Source organism: Natator depressus, chromosome 6 (genome assembly GCF_965152275.1).
Source record: "Natator depressus isolate rNatDep1 chromosome 6, rNatDep2.hap1, whole genome shotgun sequence".
NCBI lineage: Eukaryota > Metazoa > Chordata > Testudines > Cheloniidae > Natator > Natator depressus.
The window spans coordinates 90,119,075-90,146,263 of record NC_134239.1 but is presented as its reverse complement, the minus strand read 5'-3'; the positions used below and the strand labels follow the sequence as shown (position 1 = coordinate 90,146,263).

Below are 27,189 nucleotides of genomic sequence, written 5' to 3'. Positions count from 1 at the left end.
CATAAGCAAAATTCTTGTCTTTCTCCTCGTCTCACCAACTGTTAATTCCATGCTTGCAGCCCTTTGGCAACACAATATCATCTTCAGTCATTTCACAGATCTGGATTTTTTGCCCAGATTATACTGCCGGGAACCGTAATGCTACCCACCTTTCATTGGATCTCTCTTCTCACACAATAATAGGGTGGAAAGATAGGAAGACAAAAGCCAACCTGCTTCATATATTTCAGAGCCAAAAAACTATTTGACCATCTAATCTGACCTCCACTATGAAGCAGACCATAGAATTTCACCCATTTACCCCTGCGTTGAACCCAGTAACATAGGTTTGACTACAGCATACCTTCCAGAAAGGCATCCAGTCTAGATACGAAGACATCAAGAGATTGAGAATCCACCACTTCCTGCATAGGTTGTTCCATTGGTTAAATCACCATCACTGTTAAAAATGTGTGCCTAGTTTGTAACTGGAGTTTGTCTGACTTGAGCTGCCAGCCATTGGTTCTTGTAATGCCTTTCTCTGCTAAAGTAGAGAGAGCCTGTTAGTACCCAGCCTCTTCTCCCCATGAAAGAACTTCTGCACTGTAATGAGGTCACCTCTCAACCTCAGTGCTACACTAAACAGATTGAGCTCTCTAAGTCTCTCACTAGAAGGCCTTTTTTTGTTTTGTTTATTTTTTACATAGCTGTTCTATGATACAAAGGCAACATACCTCCCAAACCAAACGGTTAAGCTGGGGCAAAAAAGGGGACAAAATTAAAGATACAAGAACAGAGACACTGGGGGCAGGTGGTGTTCACGCTGCGTATTTGACAGTCCCCCATAACAGGTTTTATCTATACCTCAATAATAAATGCCAGGCCCTTTCTGGTTCATATAATTCCTTTATGGTTTTAAAGCACCTACCCTTTTCTTTCCCCCCTCCCCCTCTTTTAAATACAGTAGACCTCAGAGTTACAAACACCTCCGGAATGGAGGTTGTTCATAACTCTGAAATGGTCATAACTGAACAGAACATTATGGTTGCTCTTTCAAAAGTTTACAACTGAACATTGACTTAATACAGCTTTGAAACTTTACTATGCAGAATAAAAATGCTGCTTTCTGTTTATTTTTTAATAGTTTACATTTAACACAGTACTGTACTGTACTTGTGGTTTTGGTGTTTTGGTCTCTGCTGCTGCCTGATTGTGTACTTTCGGTTCCAAATGAGAGGTGTGGTTGATTGGTCAGTTCATAACTCTGAGGTTCTACTGTACCTACTTCTTCTCGGGGTGGGGTGGGGGCGAGAGACGGACACCAAGGGACAAAAGACGAAACTAGTGGCACCCAACCCAATCTCTAGCTGCCACTGTGGCAATTTACTTTTCCATCACATACCCACAGTGTACATGGGTCAGTGATGTCCATGATGGCATGACCCCCTGTGGCTGGGAGCACGGCAGACAACTGCCTCAGTGTCATCTTTGTTCAAAGCGCCAGTAATGTGCATCTCTGCACACACACTACAGTCATTCAATTGTGATAATTGATCATTCAGTGACACCAACCACAATGCCTCTTTTGTTTCTTTTCCCCATGTGTGTCTTCATAACTTCTTCACCCTTTATTACATTGTAAACACTCCAAGGCAGAAGCTGTTCTTTTAGTCTGCATTTGGTACAGCACCTAGCAAAATTGGACCTTGATCCTTCCTGAGGCCTCTGGGAACTACAGTAAAACACATATAATAAAACAGAATTACTGAATTAGTAGATGAAGGGGTGTGATGGGGTGTACAAATCCTGCACTGGAAAAGAATGGGTTAAAGAGCTACTTTGGGCCTAGGCAGCCGCACCTGCAATGCATGCATGCACCGGAGGAGGAGCAGAGCAACTCAATAGTAGTCAGTCAGTGGAGGTGAGCAGGCCTACACTCTTAGCTCCTCAGAGGGAGTACTATGGAAGGGCCAGCTGCCTGGGGCCCTTGACTATTAAGAACCTACCTGACCTGCTGAGGGAAAAGGGACTTTGGATACCTGCAAGGCCTGGGATTTATCTTTTGATTTATTTTCCTTACATGTCTTTGCTTTGCCCTTCTGAGAGAGGAGACTGGTGGGAAGCAATGCAGGGGAGCAGCGGCACAGCCCATTAGGGTGCAGGACCTTGCTGCCCACCGCATGGCCCTGGATTAGGACCTGGTGGAGCAGGGCCGGCTCTACCGTTTTTGCTGCCCCAAGCAGTGAAAAAGGCCTGTTGCCACCGAATTGTCGCCGCAGACAGCAGGAGAGAGAGAGAAGCTGCTGCCGAATTGCCGCCACAGCCGGCGGAACGGGGAAGCTGCCGCCAAATTGCTGCTGCCGCGGAAACTCTGCCGCTCCTTTCTGACTGCCACCCCGAGCACCTGCTTGTAACGCTGGTGCCTGGAGCCAGCCCTGCGGTGGAGAGGGTAGGCCTGGGTTCCCCTACCAACCTGCAGATAGGGCTGAAGGCAAAGAGCCTACACCGGATACAGAGGAACATGGACTAGGAAGACTCTATAACCCAGAGGGTCATGACTCTGGGACCTTGACCCTATGTGGCCTGGAACCTCTTTGCCTGACACTAAGGCTATCCTCTGTTGGACTCTGTGTACCCTGAAAGGGGTGGACACAATTCATGACTTGGCCAGAGGGCTGAGTCACTGAAAGGGCAGACTACTGCTGTGCTGGTACAACTGTCAACAGGGGGCACTAGGAAAGAAGACAGCCTGCTTTGTCCTCACCGACCCCCTAGGAGGCTCATGAAGTGAGCGATCGCCTTCACAAGTGAACACAGTGCGACAGAACCGGACTTCACTTTGTACAGCATCACAAAAAATCTTTCTTGTTCTCACGGAGCTGACAATAATTCTGAGCACACCATGGACTCAAATTAGATGAAAGGCCAAGAGCATAATGAGTAAGCCATTTGGGGAAGGAACAGTCTTTGTTCTGCGTTTGAATTGGGCTCAGCGCAATGGGGTCTTGATCTATGACTAGGGCGCTTAAGGGCTACTGTAATAAAAATAATTAATAATAAATGACAACATGGTGAGATGGGGCAAGAAGTTCAGTAGAGAGCTACACGGCTTGAGTGTAAGGTCCAGTCTTATTTAACTTCTTCATTAATGCTCTGGAAATGGGAGGAGACAGCACATTACATTAAATCTAACTGGGAAATTGTGAATAGCAGCAAGGCAAAGAATTATAAACAAGAAGAGGTTGAAAATACAGGAATAAAATTAAATTCAACCTGGAAAATACAGTTACATCTAAGGAAAATCTAAAGACACAACTTATCTATAGCACTTTTCATACATAGATCTCAGAGCACTGGGCAAAGGTGAGTCAGCATTGCTATTCCCAGTTCACCACACAATCACTTCCACAGCTCATTCAGTCCTTTGTCTCACCTGATACTACCAACACAAGTATTAATCAGTTCCCATGGCAACAGTATTTTTTGTTTTCATATTCAGTATTTCTCTTTAAATAAGCTAGCCTAGGCAGGGGCTATCTGTACTTCCTGTCTTACACAGAGCCAAGCACGTTGTTGGTGATTAATAATTGTGTGGTATACATCTGTCCACTAAGACCATAACAGACTGCGAGCAATCATCTTAAAATCTACTAGAGATCTGCAAGCTAGCAATCTGTTTTAGTCACTTCCGGGTGAAGTCAAAATCAGTGACTTAACAGATAAAGGTTTCATACAATCCACTGCTGAGCCTTTGAGCTAGGTGGTACATTTACCAATAAATACCTGAACTAAAAATTTTCTGGGCATCTTTCCTAATGTTGTCATGAAGATACACCTGTCTCAGAAGGTCAACGTGTTGCCCTTGCAGACCTTTCACGATCCATCTCGGTGCTGTCAGCATGTTGGACTGAAGTCAAAGGCAGGAAATGTAACTACATAGGTCCTGCAAGGGTTCCAACTCAGCCTCTCTATTATCTTTTCTGTCTATATGACACTACAATGCTTTCCATTCTGTCCTACAGAAAGTATCACCTACATTCCCCTTTGACCTGTACCAACCATTGTTACTTTAGCTTTTTCACATTCTTCTGGCTGTCCTTAACTTAGCTTTTGATTTCCATGTAATATCAGATTCCCTTTTCCCATGTTTCACTCTCCCTTTTTAAGCTTCTGTTGCATCTTCCAGAAAAAATATCTGTAATTCTGCTCTGTGCATCACAGCTGACAGTACACTGCATCACAGCTGGCAGAACAGGACCACTGCAGAGCTGGGCTTGTGGTCCATAGATTCTCCAGGCAGCAACCAAAATTCTCTCCTCCTCACAGTTAAACATTCAGAACATCTCTCTCCTCCAAAAATGATTTTCACAGTGATAAATGGCACGGTAGTTGAGCAGCTCAGATACGATGGTGATAGGGGGCATCAAATACCTATATCAGTAAGACACTAGCTGCAAGATGACACTTCTTCCACAGAAGACTTCAAGTGGTCTTGCCCCTTTTTAAAAAAGGGGCTTCCTTGTTCTCCCACAATTACCAGGCTGTGAGATCAGCCAGTGCTGGTTTTGTAGCATCTACTATTCCAGGACCTTTAGCTTTGAAGATGTTTTAGCCATATGCTCCTCCCAGCTGTGGAATTCTCTTCCACCTCACATCCATCATTCCAGCCTTGTCATTATGATTAAATGAAGCTTTATTTTCGAAGGGAAAAAAAAACAAAAAGAAAGAAAAAGGAAAGAGATCTGAAGTGGGGGACTGAAGCTTAAAGCCACATGGTGAGGTTGGTGAGAGACCATGGAACAGGTCCAAGAGGATCCTCAAACAAACAGATTTCATTATAATGCCCTCTCTCCTGCACAGTCTACCTTAGTTCAGTAAAGCTTTGTTTCTACAGCTCAAATATCTCAGTCTTTTGAACATTTGTGCCCACACTCAGCTTCTGGACCTCCCACATCTTTCCAGAGGCCTCCAGTCTCTTAACTAACTTTCTAACGCTACGTCTACACTATGGACCTTACAGCAGCACAGCTGTACCACTGCAGCTGTGCTGCTGTAAGGCCTCCAACGTAGCTGCTGTATGCCGACAGAGAGCTCTTCCACTGGCTTGTTTAAACCACCTCCAATGAGCGGTGGTAACTATGTTGGCAGGAGAGCATTTCCCGCTGACATAGCACTGTCCACACCAGTGCTTTTGTCGGTGAAATTTGTGTAGGTCAGGGGTGTCCCCCCGACCGATAAAAGTTTTGCCAACAAAAGTGTTAGTGTAGACAAAGCCTAAGTGTAACAGTGAGACTTTGCTCTGGGCTGTTGATTTTCCCTGAGCCAGGACTGTGTTCCTGCTCCCTTCAGAGTCACACAGACTATGATCTTTCAAGCTCCTGCTTCACTAAGGCCTGGTCTACAACTGAAAGGTTTATCAGTATAACTATCAATTAGTGGTGTGGATTTTTACTAAAATAGCTATACTGGGTACAATCCCCAGTGTGGCTGCAGTTGGTATAAAAGTGATTTACACCAGTAGTTATTCCCCTTCCTGTACAGAGGTAGCTATACCGGTAAAAGCACCTGTATACCAGTAAAACTACATCCACACTGGGAGTTTTACCACTTTAACAATCCCAACAGAGTTAAAGTGGGGCAGCTAAGGCCACGTCTACACTATAGTGCCATAGGTGTCAGCATAACCCCATATGTAGATTCAGCCTTCAGTGATGGAAGCGGTTTTTCTGTTTCTGTAGGAACACCACCTCCCCATAACGATGGTAGCTAGGTCGATGGAAGCATTGTTTCATTGACCTAGCTGTGTCTATACCAGGGGATAGGTCAGCAGAGCTATGGCACTCAGGGATGTGGATTTTTCACACCCTTAAGCATCACAGCTATGGGAATTTAAATTACAAGTGCTGACCAGGCCTTAGCCTCATGCTGGGACTCAGCACCAGCTCTCTGAGGTGGGTGTCAGCTCCTGCTGCCCTGGAAGCAGGATCATTGCATAAAGTTTCCTTGTTTTATTATTTTACTGACACTTGCTTCTTAAAAACCTTTGTCCCCTTACTCCCTTTGCTGCCACAAGTAGCATTCCTCAGAGATGGGCAAGGAGCCTGGACATACAATAAACAACATGACTGAGGGGAAGGAGAGGAAAGAGAACACCTGCCCTAGAGAAAGAGAAACAAAATAAATCAGCTGGATCACAGCAATACTAAGAATCTTTATTTAAAACCTGAAGCAAGCTACTGATCTCTGAAAGGGATTTTACAACAAAACAAATCACATAACACTCCAATTTCTGGAGTCACAGCACAGGGTGCAACATTTGTCCCAAACTCAGCTTGTGGAATCCCCTACAAATCAGCAATCCTGTCCAGAGCCTGGCTGACCCATAATTGGATTCTAGACTGCAAGTGGGAAAGGGAAAGCAGTTGCAGGAACTCACATGATTGAGACCTCCAGCCCTTTTGGAAACATCCCATGGCAGGAGATGCTACCTACAAAGGAGGTGTCTGCTATGGTTATTATTTCAATAGTGCCATAAGTATGCTCAATCCTTTGGAGACAAAAGAAAATGGGTCGGTACCATGACCTGAAGAGCATACAATCTAAGAGCTTGATCCCACAGTCCTTGCTTGGATCAGCAGCTCTATTGACATCAACAGGAAAATTTGAGAATAAATAGTTTCCAACCTGCCCTCTGAGAACATAGAGTTGCAGTCTGGACCCCTCAATAGTGAGACTAGGCTGCTGATTCCATATAACAATCTACTAATGGTGAATGGTGCTAGCACCCAGGAGGGAGAGGAATTATGTACGGAGATACAAGTGAATATAACCAGGAGTAACGAGATGAATTTAAGACAGGGGAAAATTAAGATGACTGTTAGGAAAACTCTCAGTGAGATGTATTAGGCTGATTAATAGACTTGCAACCAAGGGAAGCTGTGAAGGGTCTTTCTCTGGGGATATTTAAAGCTAGACTGGACAAAGCACTAGAAAATGCTTTTGTAGGGAGCAATCCTGCATTAGCAATGAAAGACTGCCTGTTTTCATACATGTCTTGTGAACATGGGTGTTGCAAATGGGTTTTGGGGATTGTGACCACCTTCTTAAGGTTAGAAGGAAGGTCATATCATGTTTTCTGTTGTAACATGAGGTCAAAGTACAGAAAACATTGAAAAGCCCCGTTTTAATAGAACTTTTCCATCTCTGATCTATATATACTAACAGAACTATAAAATTAACATGGCACACAATAAATGAATTAAAAACTGGCTAATTTACAGGTCTCAAATTGTAACTGTAAATGGAGAATCATCATCAAGTGTGTGCGTTTCCAACGGGGTCCCACTGGGATCGGTTCTTGACCTATGCTATTTAATATTTTTATCGATGATCTGGAAGAAAACAAAATAATCACTGATAAAGTTTTCAGGTGGCACAAATTGGGGGGTGGAATAAATAATGAAGACAGAGCAATCTGTATCACTTGATAAGCTGGGCGCAAGCAAACAATATGTGTTTTAATATGGTGAAATGGAAATGGGTAGATGTAGGAACAAAATGTAGGCCATACTTACAGAATGTGGGACTCTCTTCTGGGAAGGAGTGACTCTGAAAAAGTTTTGGGGGTCATGGTGGATAATCAGCTGAACATGAGCTCCCAATGCCATGGCTAAAAGAGCTAATATGATCCTGGGATGCATAAACAGGAAACTCAAGTAGCAGAGAGGTCACTTTACCTCTGTATTTGGCACTGGTGCAACTGCTGCTAGAATACTGTGTCCAGTTCTGGTGTCCACAATTCAAGAAAGATATTGATAAATTGGAGAGGGCTCAGGGAACGGCCATGAGAATGATCGAACCATTAGAAAATATGCCTTATAGTGAAATTCTCCAGGAGCTCAATCTAGTTAGCTTAATGAGCAGAAGGTTAAGGAGTGATTTGATTACAGTCTAAGTATCGACATGGGGAAGAAATATTTAATGGGCCCTTCAATCTTGCAGAGAAAGGTATTACACGATCCAATGGCTGGACCTGAAGCTAGACAAATTCAAACTAGAAGTAACATGTACATTTTTTAACAGTCAGTAATTAACCACTGGAACAACTTTCGAAGGGTCATAGTGGAGTCTCCATCACTTGATTAAAAAATTGTCAAATTGGATGTTTGTCTAAAAGATCTGCTCTACGAATTATTTTGGGGAAGTTCTATGGCCTGTGTTATACAGGAGGTAAGATGAGATGATCACTGGTCCCTTCTGGCCTTGGAATCTATGAACAGCAGAGATACATAGTCTCCACTCTAACACTGGAAGTAAAAACAAAGAAGTCTAATTTCAGAGTGTGTTTTGTTAGGGTAGGTGGCCTGTCTAAATTCTTCTAATGGCACTCATCACTGAAGTTTCTGAGCTTCTTCTAAGAGTCAACCAAGTACCACAATAGGCCACTGGTCTAATTCGCTTTCATGAGGAAGCCAGGGAAATGGTTTAAAATGACGAATACAACTGTGCTTTAAAATGATGAATACAACTGTTCATGGAAGGAAAGGTTTATGGAATTGAAACAAGGGACCATAGGACGACTACACAGCTAACCTGCAGTTAGCTGCAACCCACTATTGGATTATCAACAAATGCAGGGAATAGGAGTGACATTACTTACTCTCAGCTCCTCAATGCTCACAGCCCCTCACTCTTTAACACATATCCCCTACCTGTGCTCACCCTTGCATTAAACAAACAGTATCTAACAACTCCATTCACCTCTCCATTGAAACACCACCCTCTATAACCAAGAAGCAAATTAGCAGTTGGATGGAGTTTATCTCCTGCTTTGCCCACAAGGACTGAAATAATAAAAAAGCCAAGTTATTCCCTAAATTATGTTTTCCCAGTGTCCCATCTTCTCTGTACGGGTTTTAGATCGCAGGCTCTTCATGGTAAGGTCTGTCTTTATTACTTGTTAAGCGCTACAGACTTGGTTTTGTACAAAGCACAAAAATAAGAATGTAAAGACACTAACTTCATCTGAACATTTCTTTCCCCTCAAATCCCTTGTAATTGCTCACAGATAATCCAAACTAGCCTTTAACCTTTGTGCTCCTGTACAAGGGTAACAAGGCTCTCCCTCTAAGGTATTTCAATATGTATAAGAAAGACGCATGAGATTTTTCAGAGGGATTTACGTGGGCAGAGCTGAGAGTTTCCTTGGGACAAAACAAATCCAATTTGGGTCTCTCCCCAAGAGTAAATAGGTATTAGTGGATAAGACATGGACACTCTAATGTAACTATTCATCAGTCATGATTTAGATTATTCGAGAGCGCTTTGTTTGATTTTGTAACTTACTTTTTGTGTTATGTTATGAGTCTTCATGGCTGGCCATTTAATTTTAAAATTTTAATACAAAGAAAATTTAAAAACAATTAAAACATTTTCTGATATGCTCATAATCAAATCTATCCCTCACTCATTTGATTTATAGGTCAGAGAGCAAAACAAGGGAAACATGCAAATCCATCATCTGCATCTAGGGGTGCAAGTTCCACCCCTATGTTGAAAATTTATTTTTGCTCTTAATGGATGGTCCTTTCTGGTGCTCCACCCACTCAGCCAACCAGTAGGTTTTGTAATGACAAGGGCCACCTATTTGAAAACACTCAAGAGCTCACAAGGCAACTACGGTTGTCAAGCAAGCATGGCATGGTTCCTTTTGTACACCCTATCCAGGCACATCTGCTAAATATGTAACCCAGAATCTGTAGAGAGGTTTTTCAAGAGATAGGGAAACAAGCAGAGTACAACCAGGGATACAGGAAAAGAGAAGGCAGGAGAGACCCCCTCATCAATACTGCAAAGTGAAGAGCCATCAGGGATAAAGGGAAAGGGTTGTGGGGAGAAAAGAACGCTCCCCAATATACTGCACAGCAAATGCCATCGGGGTGCAAGGAAAGGTGGAGAAGGCAAACACTTCCTATATATACCACAGAGCAGAGTACAACTGGAAATCCAGGGACACCCCTCCCATATATACTACAGAGCAGAATACAATCAGTGATAGAGGGGGACCACTCCCATATATACTCCAGAGACAGAGGGGAACCCCACTTAGATATACTTCAGAACACTAACCTTTGAGGAAGACAGGGAGAACGTGAGACGGGGAAGTGGTTCAATCTGTAGAGAGTGCTTTGAACTCAGATAATACTCTATATGACTTTTAGTACACAGTGGGACATGGACTTCAACTTCAAGTGTCCTGGGGATTGCTTACTGTAGTGTCTGAAGCTGGATGCCCATGGATAGTATTCCAATATTTCCTCTCTGTCATCTCCCCAGTGAAGACTTCTCAGAGGATATTTTAGGGCAACTTGATCCAAGCTTCCTCTCATAACTCCAGTCTGCACATTTTTGCCTAATTAGTTCTGCCAACCCCTTGTCCAGCAGGACAAATGGAGAGGATGGGGAATAAGGAAAGAATACTGCAATTCACAGGGCAAGACTAAAGACACTCCAAACAAGGAAGGACAAAAAACGCTGAAGGACCATGCTGACAGTGAGCCACTGGCAATTCCTGACAGGACAAGCACCACATTTGCTTCATTAGAAGCAACATCTTGACTCCCAAGTCCCTTAGTGAGAGGCTGATAGGCATTTTGCTAATACAGAATTCAAGTCCCACATTTCAAACCTGTTTGCACTCTCTGTTCCCCTCCTCCTCCCCTGACCAGGGATACTAAGCTGGCCTTTGTTTCTGACATTATGCTTGCCAAAAACAGATTCTTGCCTCGGCAGAGCTGCAATAGGACTTTCTCCTGCTATATTCAGCCTTTTGCAACAAACGATATGCCCAAGTGGTGACCAGCTTCATAACAAAGACCAACACCTGCAAACCCAGAAGGCTCTGTACACATCCCAGCAGATGCTAACAGGTGCTGGGGTAGGAGATGAGTGTGTAATAAGTACTCACAGCAATAGCAGGAATGTTTTAAAAAAGCTGCAGCCCCAGCATCACCAGTTACTTTTTACACAGATTCACAAACATGATCTCGGGATGTATGGGGCACACAGCTGAGTCTGGAGGATGGTGAGCATCACGCACCAACACTGATGAGATGGTTATTGCCAAATGAGACGTTCGGTGCTGATGTACTTCGAAGTCCAACATTTCATAAACGCAACCAGCTCCGAATAGAGACACCTCCATCTAGCTGTATCCAGGGCCCTTCTCTTGTGGTGTTTTAAAGAAGTTAGATGGAGCAGCAACAGTGGATTTCTCTGCTGCCTGGGTTCTGACCGTCCAGTCAGAGCTCTGGGACCTCTGGGACTGTGTCGCTGGCAGGGATGAGTCTGCTGCATCCATGTGGACAGGTAAAGCTGCTGGAACACAAAACAGTAGAAGGAAAAGGAGAACGTGGAGAGAGAGGAGCAGAGGACAGGAGAAAAAGTTAAAACTTGTAACCTCATAGCAACCTAAGCATTAATCATAGATTTCTGTATGTTATTCTAGTGACTACCAGAAGATCTAGAGCAGTGAATCTCATCCTTTTCCATACTGGGACCTCTCCCCCATTTAGCAATATGTGTAGGGCAATGAGGTCACAACCCCAATATCTGTTTGCAACCCCCAAGCTGATAAATCCTGACCCACAGCATCTATTCTGCAGGTCTTTTTAAAATTCAAGTTTGAATAGCTTGGATGAAAGAGGATAATTTAATTAGCACCAGAGAAGATGAAAATAAGCTTTATGCACTACAGAATAATGCATCCTGGGCAAGCACAACTGTTTTAGCATGAGGGACAGGGTGGAGTCATCATGTGAGCTCTATAAGGAGAGAACTGCAAAGGGAAGGCAGTAATGTTCTGGTGTCCAATAGAGAATGGTACAGATAAAGCAAATGCACTGTGAACCTCTGTATGGACTTAGTAGGGTAGACAGTGTATCACAAAGACCTGCAAAGAAGGGGCAAGACAGATCAGAGTAGAACTCATTTGCAATCTCCTAAACCAAACACTTCTTCAAGTTGGACCAGACTGGAACAGGTCAAAGTCTCCATACCTAAACTCAACAGTCACCTAATGTCTAGACTGGATTACAGCTAGCAGTTTAGAGGTAAAATGCTCCATATCCCATTCCCAATCTCCATCTCCTGAGTCAGCCAGTCCCCATTAACAGAACTTGACAGGATGAATAAAGAAGAATAAACTAAATGATACATTATTTCATTTGTTAGTCTCTAAGAGCATTTCTGCTTCTGTGTTTTGTACAGCACCAAGTACACAGCCAATACTTAAATATTCTCACAACAGAGAAGAATTGTTCACATCCCTTTTGCATTCAGCCAAGCTACAGAAGACCATCTGGGACACCCAGTCTGATGCACCACATTACAAACATCTCCTCACTCCCATGGCTACCTGCTCTAGCCAGAATTTGTGTTTTAAACATGACAGAATTCCCATCTGCTACTCTGCTTTCTAGCTGGAAAGCACTGGCTTTGAGTCTCAGCCTTTCTGAGCAACTGAGTAAAAAGGACTTGCCAGCACATTTCTGAAGACAAGAGTCACTTCCGGAGGCACTGAAGTCTCCTTCTGAATTCCTTCCTGTTCGTTCTCAAGAGTTCTGGGGGAAAATGTCCAAATCTCTCTTCTCCAGTGACATCTATTTTAGCAGTAGTCACTAATCCAGTTTGCCTCAGGCGGCCGTGCTGTTACTGGAAGTTTCCTGCTCTGACAATGGGATATAGATTTGGGTGCTCCCCTTAGCTTATTGGGTGCATCCAGGCATGCCTTTGAATACAGGTCTCTCCGACAGAACAAGTGTTACCAGACACTATTTACTGGGGATCAAAGGCATAATTAACTTAGCTAGCCTATTAAGTTTGAAAATAAATGGAGTCCCAGGTCTCTCCTTTCATTCCTGACACTGGAAAGGAGTGAGTGTGTGCATCTCATATGGTCTTTAACAACATCTGCTGAATTCAGTCAAATTCAACTTAAAACTTTGTGTGGATGGGGGAGGGTGTGACTGGGGAAGATTTGTAGCTGCATGTTTAAGAAAGAAGCTAAATTCATCACAATGACAGGGGAGAGTGTTGGCAGAGATTTGAGCTATTTATTCTTTTAGGAAAATCCTATAAAGAATGACACGAGGAAGCCTCTATCTGCAGTCTTGTTCATCACGCTGGTGAGGAGTCCGATAACAGATGTATGCAGAAGCGTGATTTAGTGCCAGGAGCTGGCCCCTGATGTGTATTAATACAGCTGCAAAGCGGAACAAGCCCCTCTTCATCACTCATCTCTATAAAAGAGGTGGAATTCGAGATGGCCCGATGTTAGGCAGAGCAAGCCCATTTGTTCTGCTGACTGATGGAGCCAGCTTAGGCTGTGTCCTTCACCTCCATGGGGCACTCAGGTTGCAAAAAAGGAGCTCAATGAAGCAGGACCTGGTCAACAAGTGAGACAAGAGCAGTTGGACTCAGCCAAGGAGCTATTTAAAGGAGAAGTCTGGCACTGTGTACATGTGCCTGTTCCCTACACTCATTTATGGGCCTGAATTCTAATTCACCCCAGAACTTTATTGTTCATTGAAGGAATAGGATTCCTCAAAGAGACAACTGCAGTGAGAGAAAGTGAGGTTGCCAAACTAACCCAAGGAAGGGGAACCCCTGGTTAATGACATTTTAGTACTAGTGAGAGTGCACGAGAGAGGGAGGGAGTCTGTGATTATCTCTTTGTGTTATCTTATAAACATAAGGCTGGATTAAATTGTTTAAAGTGTTTTGGGATCTATTTTGATGAAAGCAGCCATAGAAATGGAAGATTAGTCTATAGAAACAGAGCAGTAATACACCACAAAAGTTACATGCGGAACAGGAAGAACCCTGGAAAGCAGCAGAAGGATAAAATATAATGATAGGACAAGAATTCCCACTAAGAACTCTATATACCCCAAAAATGGTCATAATTAGCTATTCAGATACATTTCTATACACCCTTCAACACTAGGAATCTGATTATCCCATTATAACATTCAAGACCAAGAGTGGAACTGCTAAATCCAAGAATACCAGCAAACAGACTTTTGCCAGGAAGAAGCAAACTGACACACTTCATTTGCTTACCTGACACATTTTTTCTGTCCCTTTGAAACAAGCACAAGTACCTCTGGATACACACTGACTAGACATATAACCTGAACTGCACTGACTGCATGATTTCCTTCCAGCTCCGTTACTCTTCATCTCCCACCAATCCCCAGAAAAGGCACTGACATGATTCCACCTATCCACTAGTGGTTCCTCTGGTCTTTTCCATTGTTTCCTAGATCTGATTATCACTTAGCTCTTGGCCACGCATCCTTCTTGCTGCTGATTCCTGACACAACCATTTAGTCACAAGGTACCAGAGGAACATGGGTCACATGGAAATTGCATGTTGGAATTAAAAAGTTTCTAGGAGTGAACTTACTCTAGCCAGGTATCTCCCCACCCTCTTAAAAACCTCTTCGATCCTCAGATTTATACCCATTTCACACCTGTGTCACCTTCAAAACCCTAAAAAATAGTCACTTCTGAGGTATAATCCACCTGGAAAAAAGCCAGAATTCTAGATGTTACATTCCTGGAGCAAGAAGGGGAACAGGGGCCATTACCACTTGCAGTGGTAAATGGCTCCAGGTGGAGTTAGCGTTACCAGTATGGCTATTGAGAGGTGACATAACCTTAGTGAGAACTAGGCTCTTGCAGCAAAGGGTCCAGAGATCTCCTTAAAGAGAGGGAACCAAACCACCAGTTCATACCAGGCATCGTGAAAGATCTGGGAAGTACAGGAGCTCACCTCCTCATCACCATGGGGTTGCATGGCTTAATTTTAAACTGTGGAAATAATGGCTTATGCAGCAGCAGCACCAAATATTGACATTGAAAGACCTTGCAATGTGAATGATAACAACTCACCATGGGTACACCTTCATATATTCAAGCATTAGGCCACTCTTTTTGTTGCTGTGCTAAATGCAAGCCACTTACAGCCGTAACTCACTATCACCTTCTCACTTGCATTTCATTTAACTTTAATCCTCAGTATTCCTGCAAATATTGTGCTATTTTCAGACAGACAGTCTTCCCCCTCTCTCCAGCTTAGGAATTCCTACCTTAGACCTCCACACCAAGATTTTCAAGTGACTAGTGACTTTTGGGTGCCCAACTTAAAATACCTTCAAAAGGCATGGTTTTCAGAGGGTGAATGCTTCAGACTTTCTGAAAAAAAATTAAGGGACTTTAAGGCATCACAAGTTAGGGATCCAAAAACCAAAGCACCCAATATCACTAGCCACTTTTGAAAATCTGCTTTGCATATGCTGGAAAGTCCTCTCAGGACAAGTGATGGTGCGCAGACAGGGGTGCTAAGGTTAAATCAAGTTACCTGAAGTAGGGCTGGAAAGAGAGGCTACAGCTGCTGCTGGCTTTCGTTTCCTCTTGATATCCCTTGAGCAGGGTGGTCCCAGGTGTATATTTGTCTGTCTGGGGAGAAAAACTGAAATATTAAAAAGATTGTCCTGATATCACCTTATCAAGAAGGGACACTGACCACTAAGCCTTAACACTACCTGGCCAGCTTCCATCCATCTACTTGCTGCCTGGGTAAAGAGACAGCCTCTAGAAGCAACAGCAACTCATTCACATCCCCCACTGCATCCACAGCCTGTGGCCAAAACTTTGTTTCATCCTCAAGCTCAGACACCAGATCCAGGATATGAGCTGGGGCAGCAGATTAATTTTCCCAAAATATAGACTGCTCTTCAAAGGCTCTGAAAGAGCTAATAAAATCATTGCACAGGCAGGGATGGGACTGAACAGGTACTTAGTGGATGTGATATCAGCATTTCTGTGGGGCCCTATCACCTTCTGCAGAATATAAGTTTTATTAAAAAGTAAGGCAAGTTTTCTTGCCCCTATGGTTATGAAAATAGCTCTGCACTCACATCACATTTAAAATGTTATTATCTTGGAGCATGCCTAGACTACAAATTTTGTATCGGTTTTCTGGCACAAATACATGAGTGCTTAAGCCGGTGCAGTTGTAAATCAGGCTCCTGTGTTTTCAACACTGTGTTATGCAATTGTGCTGAAAACACCAGAGCTTGGTCCATGCTAGTACATACATCATTTTGTAATGCAGCCTCACTGAGCCAATGCATAGGCTGAAACAGTTTAAAAGCCTAAACTGCCCATTCATAGGAGCTTATGTAAACTCTGAAGCCTAATGATAATGGTTTCTATGACACCAATTTAACTGTTTATCACTTTAGAAAAAACATTCTATTATTATGGATCACAGTGGAACTGGGATTGTGGATGAAGGTTGAACAGAGCACTGTCATCTAATCCCTCCCACCAACACTGACCTCTGCTCATAAGAAGAAATATCAAGAAGTTTAATTCAGAAAATATATTCACAGCAGTAGTTTGAGGAGACCTACCCAAACAATCCAGAATGAATAAGGAAGAATAATTTAACAGTGAAATTGAGTTCAAGTTCCTGCTCTGCCACAGACTTCCTGTGTCACTTAGGGCTTGTCTACACTGCCCCACGGTTCAGACTACAGGGGTGTGAATAGCAGTGCTGTAACTCCCCCAGTTGGACACTGTGAGCGTAAACTAAAAGGTTCCTCACTGGCAATAATGTAGAGCAGGGTGTCTCAACCTGTAGGTCAGGACCCAAAATTGAGTCGCCAGACTGTTTCAAAGGGTTGCGTAGCAGCTCCTGTCCCACAGGGCTGGCTGGGCTCGCGTCCCTGCTCCAGGAACTGCAACCTCTGGGTCCCAGCGCCACTCAGGTTTGGCCCAGCCATCATGATGATGGGAGTTCTGATAGGCTAAATTTGAGTGAGGTCACAACTCCACTCACACAAATTTGGGCCAGTCAGGGGGGCAGGGCCAAACCTGAGCAGCGCTACAACCCCAGAGGTTGCAATGCCTGGAGCGGAGAGCCAACCCCACAGTTCAGCAGCTGCAGGAACAGCCACTGTGGGGTGAGTGCTGGGCAGGACCCATTCGAAACTACCCCAGGGCCTCCACCCTGAGACTATTCACTGGGTCCTGACAGGCCATGAACATTTACAAATGGGTCCTGAGCCCAAAAAGGTTGAGAACCACTGAAATAAAAGATGTTAATGTGAACTAGCAACCTTTTAGTTCGCAACCACAGCGTGCACACGGGGGAGTTGCAGCACAGCGGGTGCGTGCTCCTGGGCAGCAGGTGAAGCTTCCCCTTGGGGAGGCTAGCCCCACCTCCTCTGTCCAAGGCCATGCCCCTGCTTGCTGCTCTCAGCCCCCCAGGACTCCAGATGGAGGAGGGGGGTAGTGGCTGAGACCTTGGTCAGGGCCACGAGGGGGAGAGGGAGGAAGAAGGAGGGATCCTGTGAGCTCCAAGCCTGGAGCCCCTCCCACGTTCCACCCCTTCCCCCACCCCATTCCCTTTCCCTGCAGCCCTGTCCTGCCCCTTCCCCTGCGGCCCCACCCCCATTCTGAACCCAGCCCTGCCCTGTTCTGCCCCTTCCACGTGGGCCCGCCCCCACTCCACCTCTACCCCCCAAGTCCCTCTCACTGTGGCCCCAAGAGCTGAAAAGCTCTGCGGCTGAGAGGGAGAGCTCCTCCAGTCCCGGGCCCGTGGCGGGGATAGATTTTTCCAGGGGTCCCAAATTGGTCAGACCCCCTGGGCACAGGTCCTGTGGAGTAATCTGCCCCCCACCCTGCCAGCGGCGCAAGGTTTGGGAAGGCTTAGCCTCCCCTAGCCTCCATTATGTGCCGCCTTGTGCGCACTGCTATCCACACCCCCATAATCCAAACTGTGCGACAGTGTAGACAGCCTAAATCTCTCTCTGCCTCTGTTCCCTGTCTGTAAAACAGGAATAATAGCACTTCCTATCTCACAGGGGTGTGGAGAAAAATTACATTAAAGATTGCGAGGCATTCAAATACTACAGTAATGGAGGCCCTGTAAGTACCTAAGATATAATGAAAGCTTCCATTTCTTTCAGATCCTCATGCTTTTACAGCTGGTATTTCTATAATTATTTTTTCTAGTGGTTTAATAACTATGCTTTTCATCCTTAGGGTGATGGGTTCCAGTCTCTTGTAGGTCACCAGGGAAATGAGGTTCGTGCTTTCATATTTCCAACTGAGTGTTTGTTCATTTAGAAATATGTTTGCTCATGATGTGTTCACACAGTTTGTGACTCTGAGCTCATAGGAATCCAGGACTGCATGCTGTAATTCAACTCTGAACTGCATCAGCATAACTGTGTGGGAAGCCCTGAGAACGAGGCTAATCAGGGTGTGCTACTAACTGTGGAAGCATCCCTGGCTCTAGCCAGTTAGAAGTCTCAAATTCATGAATACTGAAGAATAAAAATGCACAACAAAACAAAATCTTGCATTCTGTGCCATCAATTAAAGTTTAAAAGCTGCCAGGAGTCATTATGTGCACATGAAATCAGTCACTGAGGAGATATTAAGAAATCTTACCAATGGGATGATTTTATTTTAAGCCTAGAAGTCAGCTTCCACTAAAGGCCAAGTTTCAGAGTAGCAGCTGTGTTTGTATTCGCAAAAAGAAAAGGAGTACTTGTGGCACCTTAGAGACTAGCCAATTTATTTGAGCATTTTTCAAATAAATTTTCAAAGGCAAATTTTCAAATGCCCTCAATTTTGCAGGTGCAGATTAGGCTCAAGTGTTTGCATGAGTATGTGCAGGAAACAGAAGCCAACTGAAAATCCGGACCTATGGGACAGGTTTCAGAAACGCTCACACAATTTGTGTGTGTGTGTGTGTGTGTGTGTGTGCGCGTGTGCGCGCGCGCAAATGAGGTATTTGTGCACACAGAAGGCCAGCTAGACACCTACGTGACCCCTACTCACTCAAATACCTGATTTGCACATACATTCATGATGGCACACAAAATTTGACAATTGTGGCATGGGTTTCTGAACATCTGAACCTGAACAGCTAGAAGAGATTAAAACAAACAATTGTAGTCTAAGATTTTTATTTTGTACTTTTCTAAGGCGGGGCTAGATTACAAGATGATTATAACAAACAAGCTAGATGACCATATAAAATAAAATAACTAGCTCTTCTATAGCACTTTTCAACTTTATAACTCTATACAAATATTAACCAGTTAATTCCCACAATACTCCTGGGAAGGAGATGGGCATTATCATTCCCACTGAGGCAAAGATGTGAAGTGATTTGCCACAAGCCACTGAAGGAAGCTATGGCTAGGATTAGAATACAGGAGCTCCGAGCTCAAACCCCAACCACCTCTCATTACAATTACAAAGAAACAGAATTTAAAAAACGGTCAAAGTTTCAGAATTATTTACTGCACTGAAAACAAAAGCAGGAGCAGCTTCCTAGTCAGATGCGAGTACCAACTATGCTGCATTCAGCAGCCCTGCTACTACTACAATAAAGGCTCAGGGGTCATAAAGCATAATATGTATTTCATTCAGATTTATCCCTTATTGATCACCCACACTCCAGTTAGTTAATCAGGAGCCTCCTGACTGCTCACTAGCTTTGATCGACCTGGTGGTAAAAGTGTCAATTTCAAGTGTTCAGTGCACTTTAGGGCACTGTAAATCTGCATACAAGGCCATACGCTGGGGGGTGGGGGACAGATGTGCCCTATTAAAGTGCATTAGGATGACAGAGAAAGTCCAAGCATACGGAGTATATCTTATCAAGGATGTGGCGCTGCTCTGTATTAACCTACAAATACTATATATTTCATATGATTCTCTGGTTGTTGTAGGAAAGGTATCGGGTAGCTATATTGGGTTATTTGGAGCTGCATGCATAGCAAAAGCAAACAGGAAGACCAGTCAATTGGTATAGATAAGTCACCTTCTGACAAACAGCAAGAGACCAGGTTGAGACATTAACTGTAAAGATCCTACATATAGGCTGTGACAAAGTGGGAATTTTTTGTAATGTTTGTATGAAGCCTATGTATGTCTCAGTTTCCCCTATATGCTGCACTGTTACCTAGTGGGGGGAAAATGTCTGTTTGCTCTTGGGCCAGGCTAAGACACAGGTATGAATGGTGCCTAGCTGTCTGGGACTAAGTGGGTCATTGGAAAGGAATTGGCTGAGGCCAGCCCCATATCAGTGGAGAATCCATGAAGACAATGGCAAATCTGATCACCAGTGTTGAAACCTTGCAACCAACTACCATAGATTGCCCCACCTCTCAGCAGGGAGGCTAAACAGCATTTCCCAAGCTGGAGAACAAAGGACTTGGGGTGTGGGATATGAGGCGAAAGTTAAGCATGGGCTGCGAGTAGCTGTTGGGCACACACTGGGGAATCTGACGGAGGGACAGGCAGAGCTTGAACAATGGGGTTCACTACAGCTTGGCTGGGTTCTGGCTACCCAGAATGGACTATGCTTTAACCTTATTTCTCTAGGATAACCAAGGACTTCCTACACTGTGTTCCAGTTGACTAATAAGCCTGACTGTTTGACAACACTGACTGAATGTCTGCAGATGCTTGCAGAAGTGCATTGCTCCTTAAGAATGTAAAAATCTCTCGTCGGGGTCTGTCTCAGTGGAACTCGCTGAACTGAGCTAACAGTGAAGCAGCAGTGCTGAAGGCCAAGAGGTCCAGCCTAGGGAGGCGGTGAAGCTGTGAGGCTAACCCTGGAGGAAGAGTGGGACACTGAAGGGGTCCTCCCAGAATGCTCCAAAGCTGGGGCCATAGCATAGGCTCCAGCCAGGAGTTACATAGCTGTCCTGCCAAGGCTGGAACCAAAATATCAAAAGGACACTAACCAGTTACAAAGTAGCTTAGAGAAGAGAAGTGGGGGGGAGGAGTGAGTTGTCAAATGCTGCTCATGGGGAGCAGTCAAAGGCATGCCCTGTGGGAGGATCTGAATGAGTTGGGCCTAAACTCAGGTAAGCTGGAAAGGGGTATAGATTGGTTTTGTCATTATGTATTATCTGCTGGACAGAGCCCTGAAGAACAGCCTTGCAGGGTCCAATCACAGTAGGGACTGCTGAGTAATCACAGGAGGTACACAGAGGGCTGTAACAAAGGTACCCTATCTAAGAGGAAGAACTGGGAGATTCTGCCCTGAGAAAGGTGTAAGCTCGAAAGCTTCTCTCTCTCACCCACAGAAATTGGTCCAATAACAGGTATTACCTCACCCACCTTGTCTCTCTAAAAATGTAGCAACTCCTCTGTCAGCCTCTCATCACGAACAGCGAATGAATGAGAAACTATGTGGGTATAGCAAGAATATATTTCTGAGAGAAAAGTCTATGGTTATCCACAGACAGTGGTATTTTTACCACAAGACTGGGGAGTTCTCTTGAGCATCTGGATTCTCTCCCATCCTGTTCTTAATGTTTTAAGTCAGGATGTACAAACCATAAAGCTGAGCCTGGAGAAAGGGAAGAACCTTTGATGGACAGCAGGTTGGGTTTTGCTGTTGTGCCTACTGTGCGCCAAAAAAGTTTAGACTATGGCTTCCTTTTGCACCATCACATGCTTAGCCAAAGAGATGCTTTTTTAAATTAAATAGATGGTGTGACTGACAGCCTGGGATCCTGAAATCCTCTGTTTTATCCCAAGATCAGTACAGCACAATAGAAGCTCCTCCTCCCCTTCACCCGATCAAGATATAGAAAGCCTGAACTGGAGGAATCATCACTAGGACAAAGAGGAGAGTTCAGTCCTTCGCTTTTCTAGGAAGGGAATCAATTAGCACCAATTGCAATGGTAGTTTTTGTGATGTGGACACCTGTCTACAAGGAACTAGACTGACAAACACCATGTTCATTTCACTTAGTCACTAAAACTAAGCCTGGTTTGTAAACTGACATCCAATTTTCCAAGACATTGGCTCAGAAGCACCACAACTGCAGAAAACAAAATGGCATCACAGGCTTTTCAGAGAACTCTCCATGCCACATTGGCACACTTGATTTAAAAAAAAAAGAAAATTTAGTCAAGAGGAAAAGCTCTTCAGAGCAATAGCTGTTGCAAAGATTCCCACTGGCATACAAAAGGACCTCACCTGGACTCTTTGTGATTATGATGTACAATCTAAGACTTCCTTGGAAGCTGGAGTGCATAGAACACACAAGGTGCAAGTCTCTCACTAAAATCCCACACTGCCCTGTTTCTCTGCTGACATAATCCATGGCAACCTTATTCTAACCATATCCTTGGATGCAAAGCATTTGTATCACACTAGTGAAAGTTACAGTGAGCATTAGGAGTGGCCATGCATCTAATGTTTTACAAACAAAGACTACTATAGCCTCATGTTAAAGTAAATGTTCAACAGAGACAGTCTTCTAACAAGGCTATTGGTACTAAAGTAGCACACAGCCCAGCTGTTGCTGCTGTTTGCTGGTGAGGCAGCAACACAGGCCAAATAAAAGGTTCCTTTTCTAAGCCCTGAGGTAAAACCTGAGGCTGTTTACGGTGGCTTCAAAGGTCAAAATTAATAGTGAGAGCAGAGTTCCTCCTCCTCTTTGAAATGATACAACCAACTGGGCACCAAAGTCTGATCTGCACATCACATGTGTGTAAACCACTACAAGGTGCTCTTTCAATCAGCACACACAGCTCCTATGCATGCAAAGGTCTCTTGTTATCACATCACAGAGCACACAATTCCTTTGCACAGCAGCATCTCCTCTTCTACCACCCTGAGCCCCAGGGAGTCCTAAAGAAGCACATTTTTAGGTTCCAAAAATCACCATAAGATTGTTGACTTCTGAAATCATGTGAACCGCATGGGTCATTTACTATACTCCTCAGCCTTCATGCAATGGCAGCACAGTCACCCAAGAAAGGATTTGTAAAGATGTAGTAAACACCACTCTTTACTGAGAACTGGGTGTGATGGCACACAAGTGAACTGCCTTCCTTCCAGTGTCCCAAGTAAAGATTCCAAACAGGGAAGAAGAAGGGATCCCTCTGCCTCGTTCTATCTTACCAATGTGGATTCAGGAACACAATTCAGAGGTCTCCCTAATTTAGGCTCCTTGCACTCAGAATCTAAACATCCTGTCTGCCTGGATACAGACCATCCCCCCTCTTCTTCTGACCTCCAGAAAGGACAATAAATGAGTTTCCACCCCAATCTCATTTTGGATCTCATTGATCAGCCAACAAATGGAAATGGAGGCAATCTGTCTTCCCTCCACCCATAACTCAGACTCCAACGTCCAGAGGGAAGAGGAACAGAGGCTCAAGTCCGCTCTGAAATTCTTAGACTCTAGGGAAGATCATGATACCAGACCAATGGACCAAACACAAACATGAAGCACCTTCCCAATGATGGAGCCATGGAACATTTTAATGTCTAATCAATGCTTCTGAGCCACTACAAACCTAGCCTATTTGCAGTACTCAGATAGGTCGTGCTCAGCATTACCACTCCATACAGTTTCTAGGTGCAGCAGAGAAAAATGGGGGGCGGTGGTGAAAGGGATAAAGGGAAGAAGAGGGGGAGTACAATACTTCGGCTGTCCATGCAAGCCTCTGCTCACTTGCCTCTAAAAGGCTGCATCGTCAAGTGGAAACCTTAACAGACAAGGCATGATTAGCAAACGCTTTTGTGCTCTTAAAGGAGAGTAATTATAGGCATGTGAAAAAAGGGAAGTGATCCCGGAGGTACTCTTCCTTGCACACCTCCCGAGAGGCAGCAGGGCCATTAAAAATTCCATGATGAAGAGGAAAAACAGCCTGGGAACAGCCAGGAGGCAATACAGCAAATTAATACACCAACTATCCCTGGGGAGAGCTGCAAGAAAGCAGAAAACTCTCCTCGCTTTGCAAAATAAAATTATACCACTAATGATAACAGTCACCACACACACACTAAACCGCTTCTAAAGATGGGTGTGAAATCCCCAGTGCTGCCCAGACACTTTGAATGAAATCTCTCTGCATCACAGACATAAAGCAAGAAAGGAAATCTTGTATGGTACAATTTATACAGCTGTTCAACGGTATCTTCCCAAGGAACCCTCCATACAGAACCTTCTCCTTGACACTGAAAAGCCCTTCTTATATGCCCATAGCTGTGCACTCAGCATTCGGGCCAGCAGCTCTGTTTAAATGAGGCACTGGGCTCCAAAACACTCACTGCACTGCACAGTCAGACAAACTGCACCAAAAGCCACCAGAGAGGCAAAGAAAACATTTCCACAAGGGAAAAGAGAACAAACTCCACTTGATAACTGGGTTTCTAGCAGATACATTTGCAAAAGGCTTTCCAAAGGCAGACATCAATCGTAAAAAAGACAAGAAATTGAACAGAGGGAAGCAGTATTACTTGGCACAGTGAGCACCACGCTGAAAGTGGGCATCCAGTACATTGCTACAATACCGCCAGGACAGGCTAATGTCTAACCAGACATCACATGATCTTTAACCTTTCTTCCTATGCCCTGTGTTTTCCCACCGCCATTTGATAAGTAGACAGATAGAAGCCACCTCTGTAGGAAGATTATTTGGAGTTTACAACAACAACATCAGCTGGGTCCAAACCTGGAACACTGGGAGATTTTGATAACTAGAGCAGTGAATGAGTAGATTCACAGGACTGTCTGACCCTCGAGCCAGGATTTACGAAAGCTGTTTACGGACCTTTTAGTGGCTCTGTAAGGGGTTAAAGGAGAACTTGGCTTTAAAGATCAACTGTTTGTTCTGGGGACCTTTCTATAATGGAGTTTGTGAAAGTGTGCTGGCATTTTTATATCTTTGGCAACACCTTTAGGTAAAGCGAAACACCTTTCACTAAAGATTTCAGTCTTACCTAGGTACATGGAGCTGCACATGCATTTTCATTTCTACTGCAACTTTCATCCCAAAGAATTTTTAAGCACTTTTCACACTATATACTGGAACCACTTCATCCTCATTGCAGGCCCCTGAAATGCAGGCACCTCTAGAGTGGATAAACCACTTGTTTAACAGCACATGGCAACACACCACCACAGATTAGGAGGCGGGATTAAAGGGCCAGCACATGAGATTTATACTTTGAAATCGGGCAGTAGTTTCTGAAGAAGAGGTCTCAGGGTACATGGACACCCATCCATTAGTTACTAAATTATTCACGTAGCAGAAATGAGAAACCCCAATGATCACACTTGCTTCAGAAAACCCTTGTTCGACATGGCCATAACCAGTAGCTTTGGGAGCAGGGCAGGACTTTCACTGGCCAAGCTAGGTGCCACCAGCTTTTTCCTGATTGGATTTATTAGCAGGAGACAGGTTTGTTTTTTATAGGGAGAACAGGGAATGGCTGGTTCCACTTGTAGCATTGGGCATATACTCAGTGCACCGGAAGGGACCTGCTCACTGCACTATGTAGAGATGCAGCTCCAAGCTTCATGGTGGAGTTTATAGGGGTGCAAGGCAAATGTGAAGGAGAGAACCACTGAGAGGAGCAGGTTTGCTGGTTAGTATTCTCTTGGATTCTTTTTACTCTCATCCTGTCACTGCTCCTCCAGCTGCCGTGTCCTACGCAGAAGTCACAGACCTGTATGCATGACATCATGGTGCAACATCACTAATTCCCTGCAGAAGCCAGTGGGAGGAGAGGCTGAGCTGGGAAGATGCCAAGCCTTCATTTAGACAAACAACCCTAGAATATTTTTCATGCCCTATTTACTAATTAACAAGTGAAAGGAAACTGAAGCTTTACATATGGAGAGCTCCTTCAGAATAAATCTGTCTTTAAGAACACAAGTAGAGCTCCCTCCCTGGCCAGGCTTCATCCACACAGTAAGAAGGGTGCAAAGGTGCATTACACTTTGACAGCAACAATTGCGGAGGATGCTGGAGTGACCTCTGTGAGGCCAGCATTTCAATCAGATTTAATAGTGGCCAGCAGAAGGCACTTGTACAGCACATGACCTTTCCCCCTCGAACCAAACAATGCCAACTCAAACATACCTGAACTCTTGGTCATTCCTGACCCAAGTTTCTCACCATAATCCCACAGCACAGAGATATCACCAGTCACAAAGTCATCTCAGTTTATCTACTGCCAAGTCTGCTAACCGTCCAGGACACCCACTTCAGATACTCAGGGATCTTAGGGTTCCTCAGTAACGCACATTAACCTACCGCCACCTTCTTTGCAGTTTGGTTTCCAATTCTAATAATAGGCAAGGATAAGGCCATCTATATCTTCATATGGTCTACAGCAACCCACCAGCTTGGTATTACTGGGCACTGTGTGGCAGAGGTCCAATCTGTATTTCAAACCCAGACCACGTTCTGTCCCCAGAACCTTATTGCTCACTACTCTGCATGCCCACTGGCAACTGAGTGGAGACCAAACTTATTGCATGTGTACATTTTATCAGGATTGGAACCCAGGTTTCCAAGAGCGATAACCCACAGGCTTGCTAGTACTGAAGGAACCAGACATGTGGCAAAGGAAGGGAAATGAGACAATCCTCATAATAGGAGCAAAGCAGGGGGATTACCTGGCAGTGCAGTGTGCTGGTGAGCATCTTCTGTGGGAGGCATCAGCAAGAACATCCAGAGAGTACAAAGGAGATAACGGATTGAACTGGAAAGTCCAAGAGAGATTATTTAAGCAGTGTTTAAAGGAACAATTTCCAGATGCAGCAGCTCAAATCCACTCTCCACATTGGCTCACGCAGTATTCAGAGACTCGCTCCAACACACCATCAAATAATGGGGGCAAGTGATATCTGATTCTGTCCCTTCCACTATCCTCTTTCAAGGCAACAACTCTGCAGAGGAGTTGCTCCTCTTGCTCAGCACACGAGCAACAGGGTAAACAAGAGCATATTCAGAGAGCCCTATATGGGACTGCTGCACTCCATGATGAGAGTCCACCTCCCCCAGGGAGAGCTTCCTGCCCATGCCCTTGGGTCTAAGGATAGAAGTCACTTCCATAAATACAAGTAAAGATGCAGTAAAACTCCTCCTCATGTTGGACACTTGGATCAGTGGAGCAGATTCATTACCAGAAGACTAACCATGCTCCCAAAAACTCAATTTCAGGGCTCAATTCAAAGAGAGCTCCCCATTGCTTCCACAGCAAAGGGACTAGCTGTATGAGAGACCCCCCTCCCCCAGTTAGCAAGGTCTCTCACATCAGGGACCCTTTTTAAGCCAATTTCAGAGAAACATGGATGT

General features: G+C 44.4%; 1 protein-coding gene across 7 annotated transcripts in view; it reads right to left on the bottom strand.

Moving 5' to 3' along the window:
• Window positions 1-630: 630 nt before the first annotated feature.
• The window catches only part of GPATCH2L (G-patch domain containing 2 like), a 43,541-nt gene continuing 16,982 nt past the window's right edge, over window positions 631-27,189 (bottom strand). For 5 of the 7 annotated variants that reach the window (XM_074955991.1, XM_074955988.1, XM_074955986.1 and 2 more), the window contains exons 8-10: window positions 26,508-26,593; window positions 15,404-15,501; window positions 631-11,355 (exon numbers count right to left, since the gene is read on the bottom strand). In XM_074955991.1, the coding sequence (XP_074812092.1) occupies window positions 11,183-11,355; window positions 15,404-15,501; window positions 26,508-26,593 (357 nt within the window). In that variant the 3' untranslated portion in view covers window positions 631-11,182. The remainder of the gene's footprint in view (window positions 11,356-15,403; window positions 15,502-26,507; window positions 26,594-27,189) is intronic. The other 2 variants (XM_074955987.1, XM_074955985.1) reach the window with 1 other exon arrangement.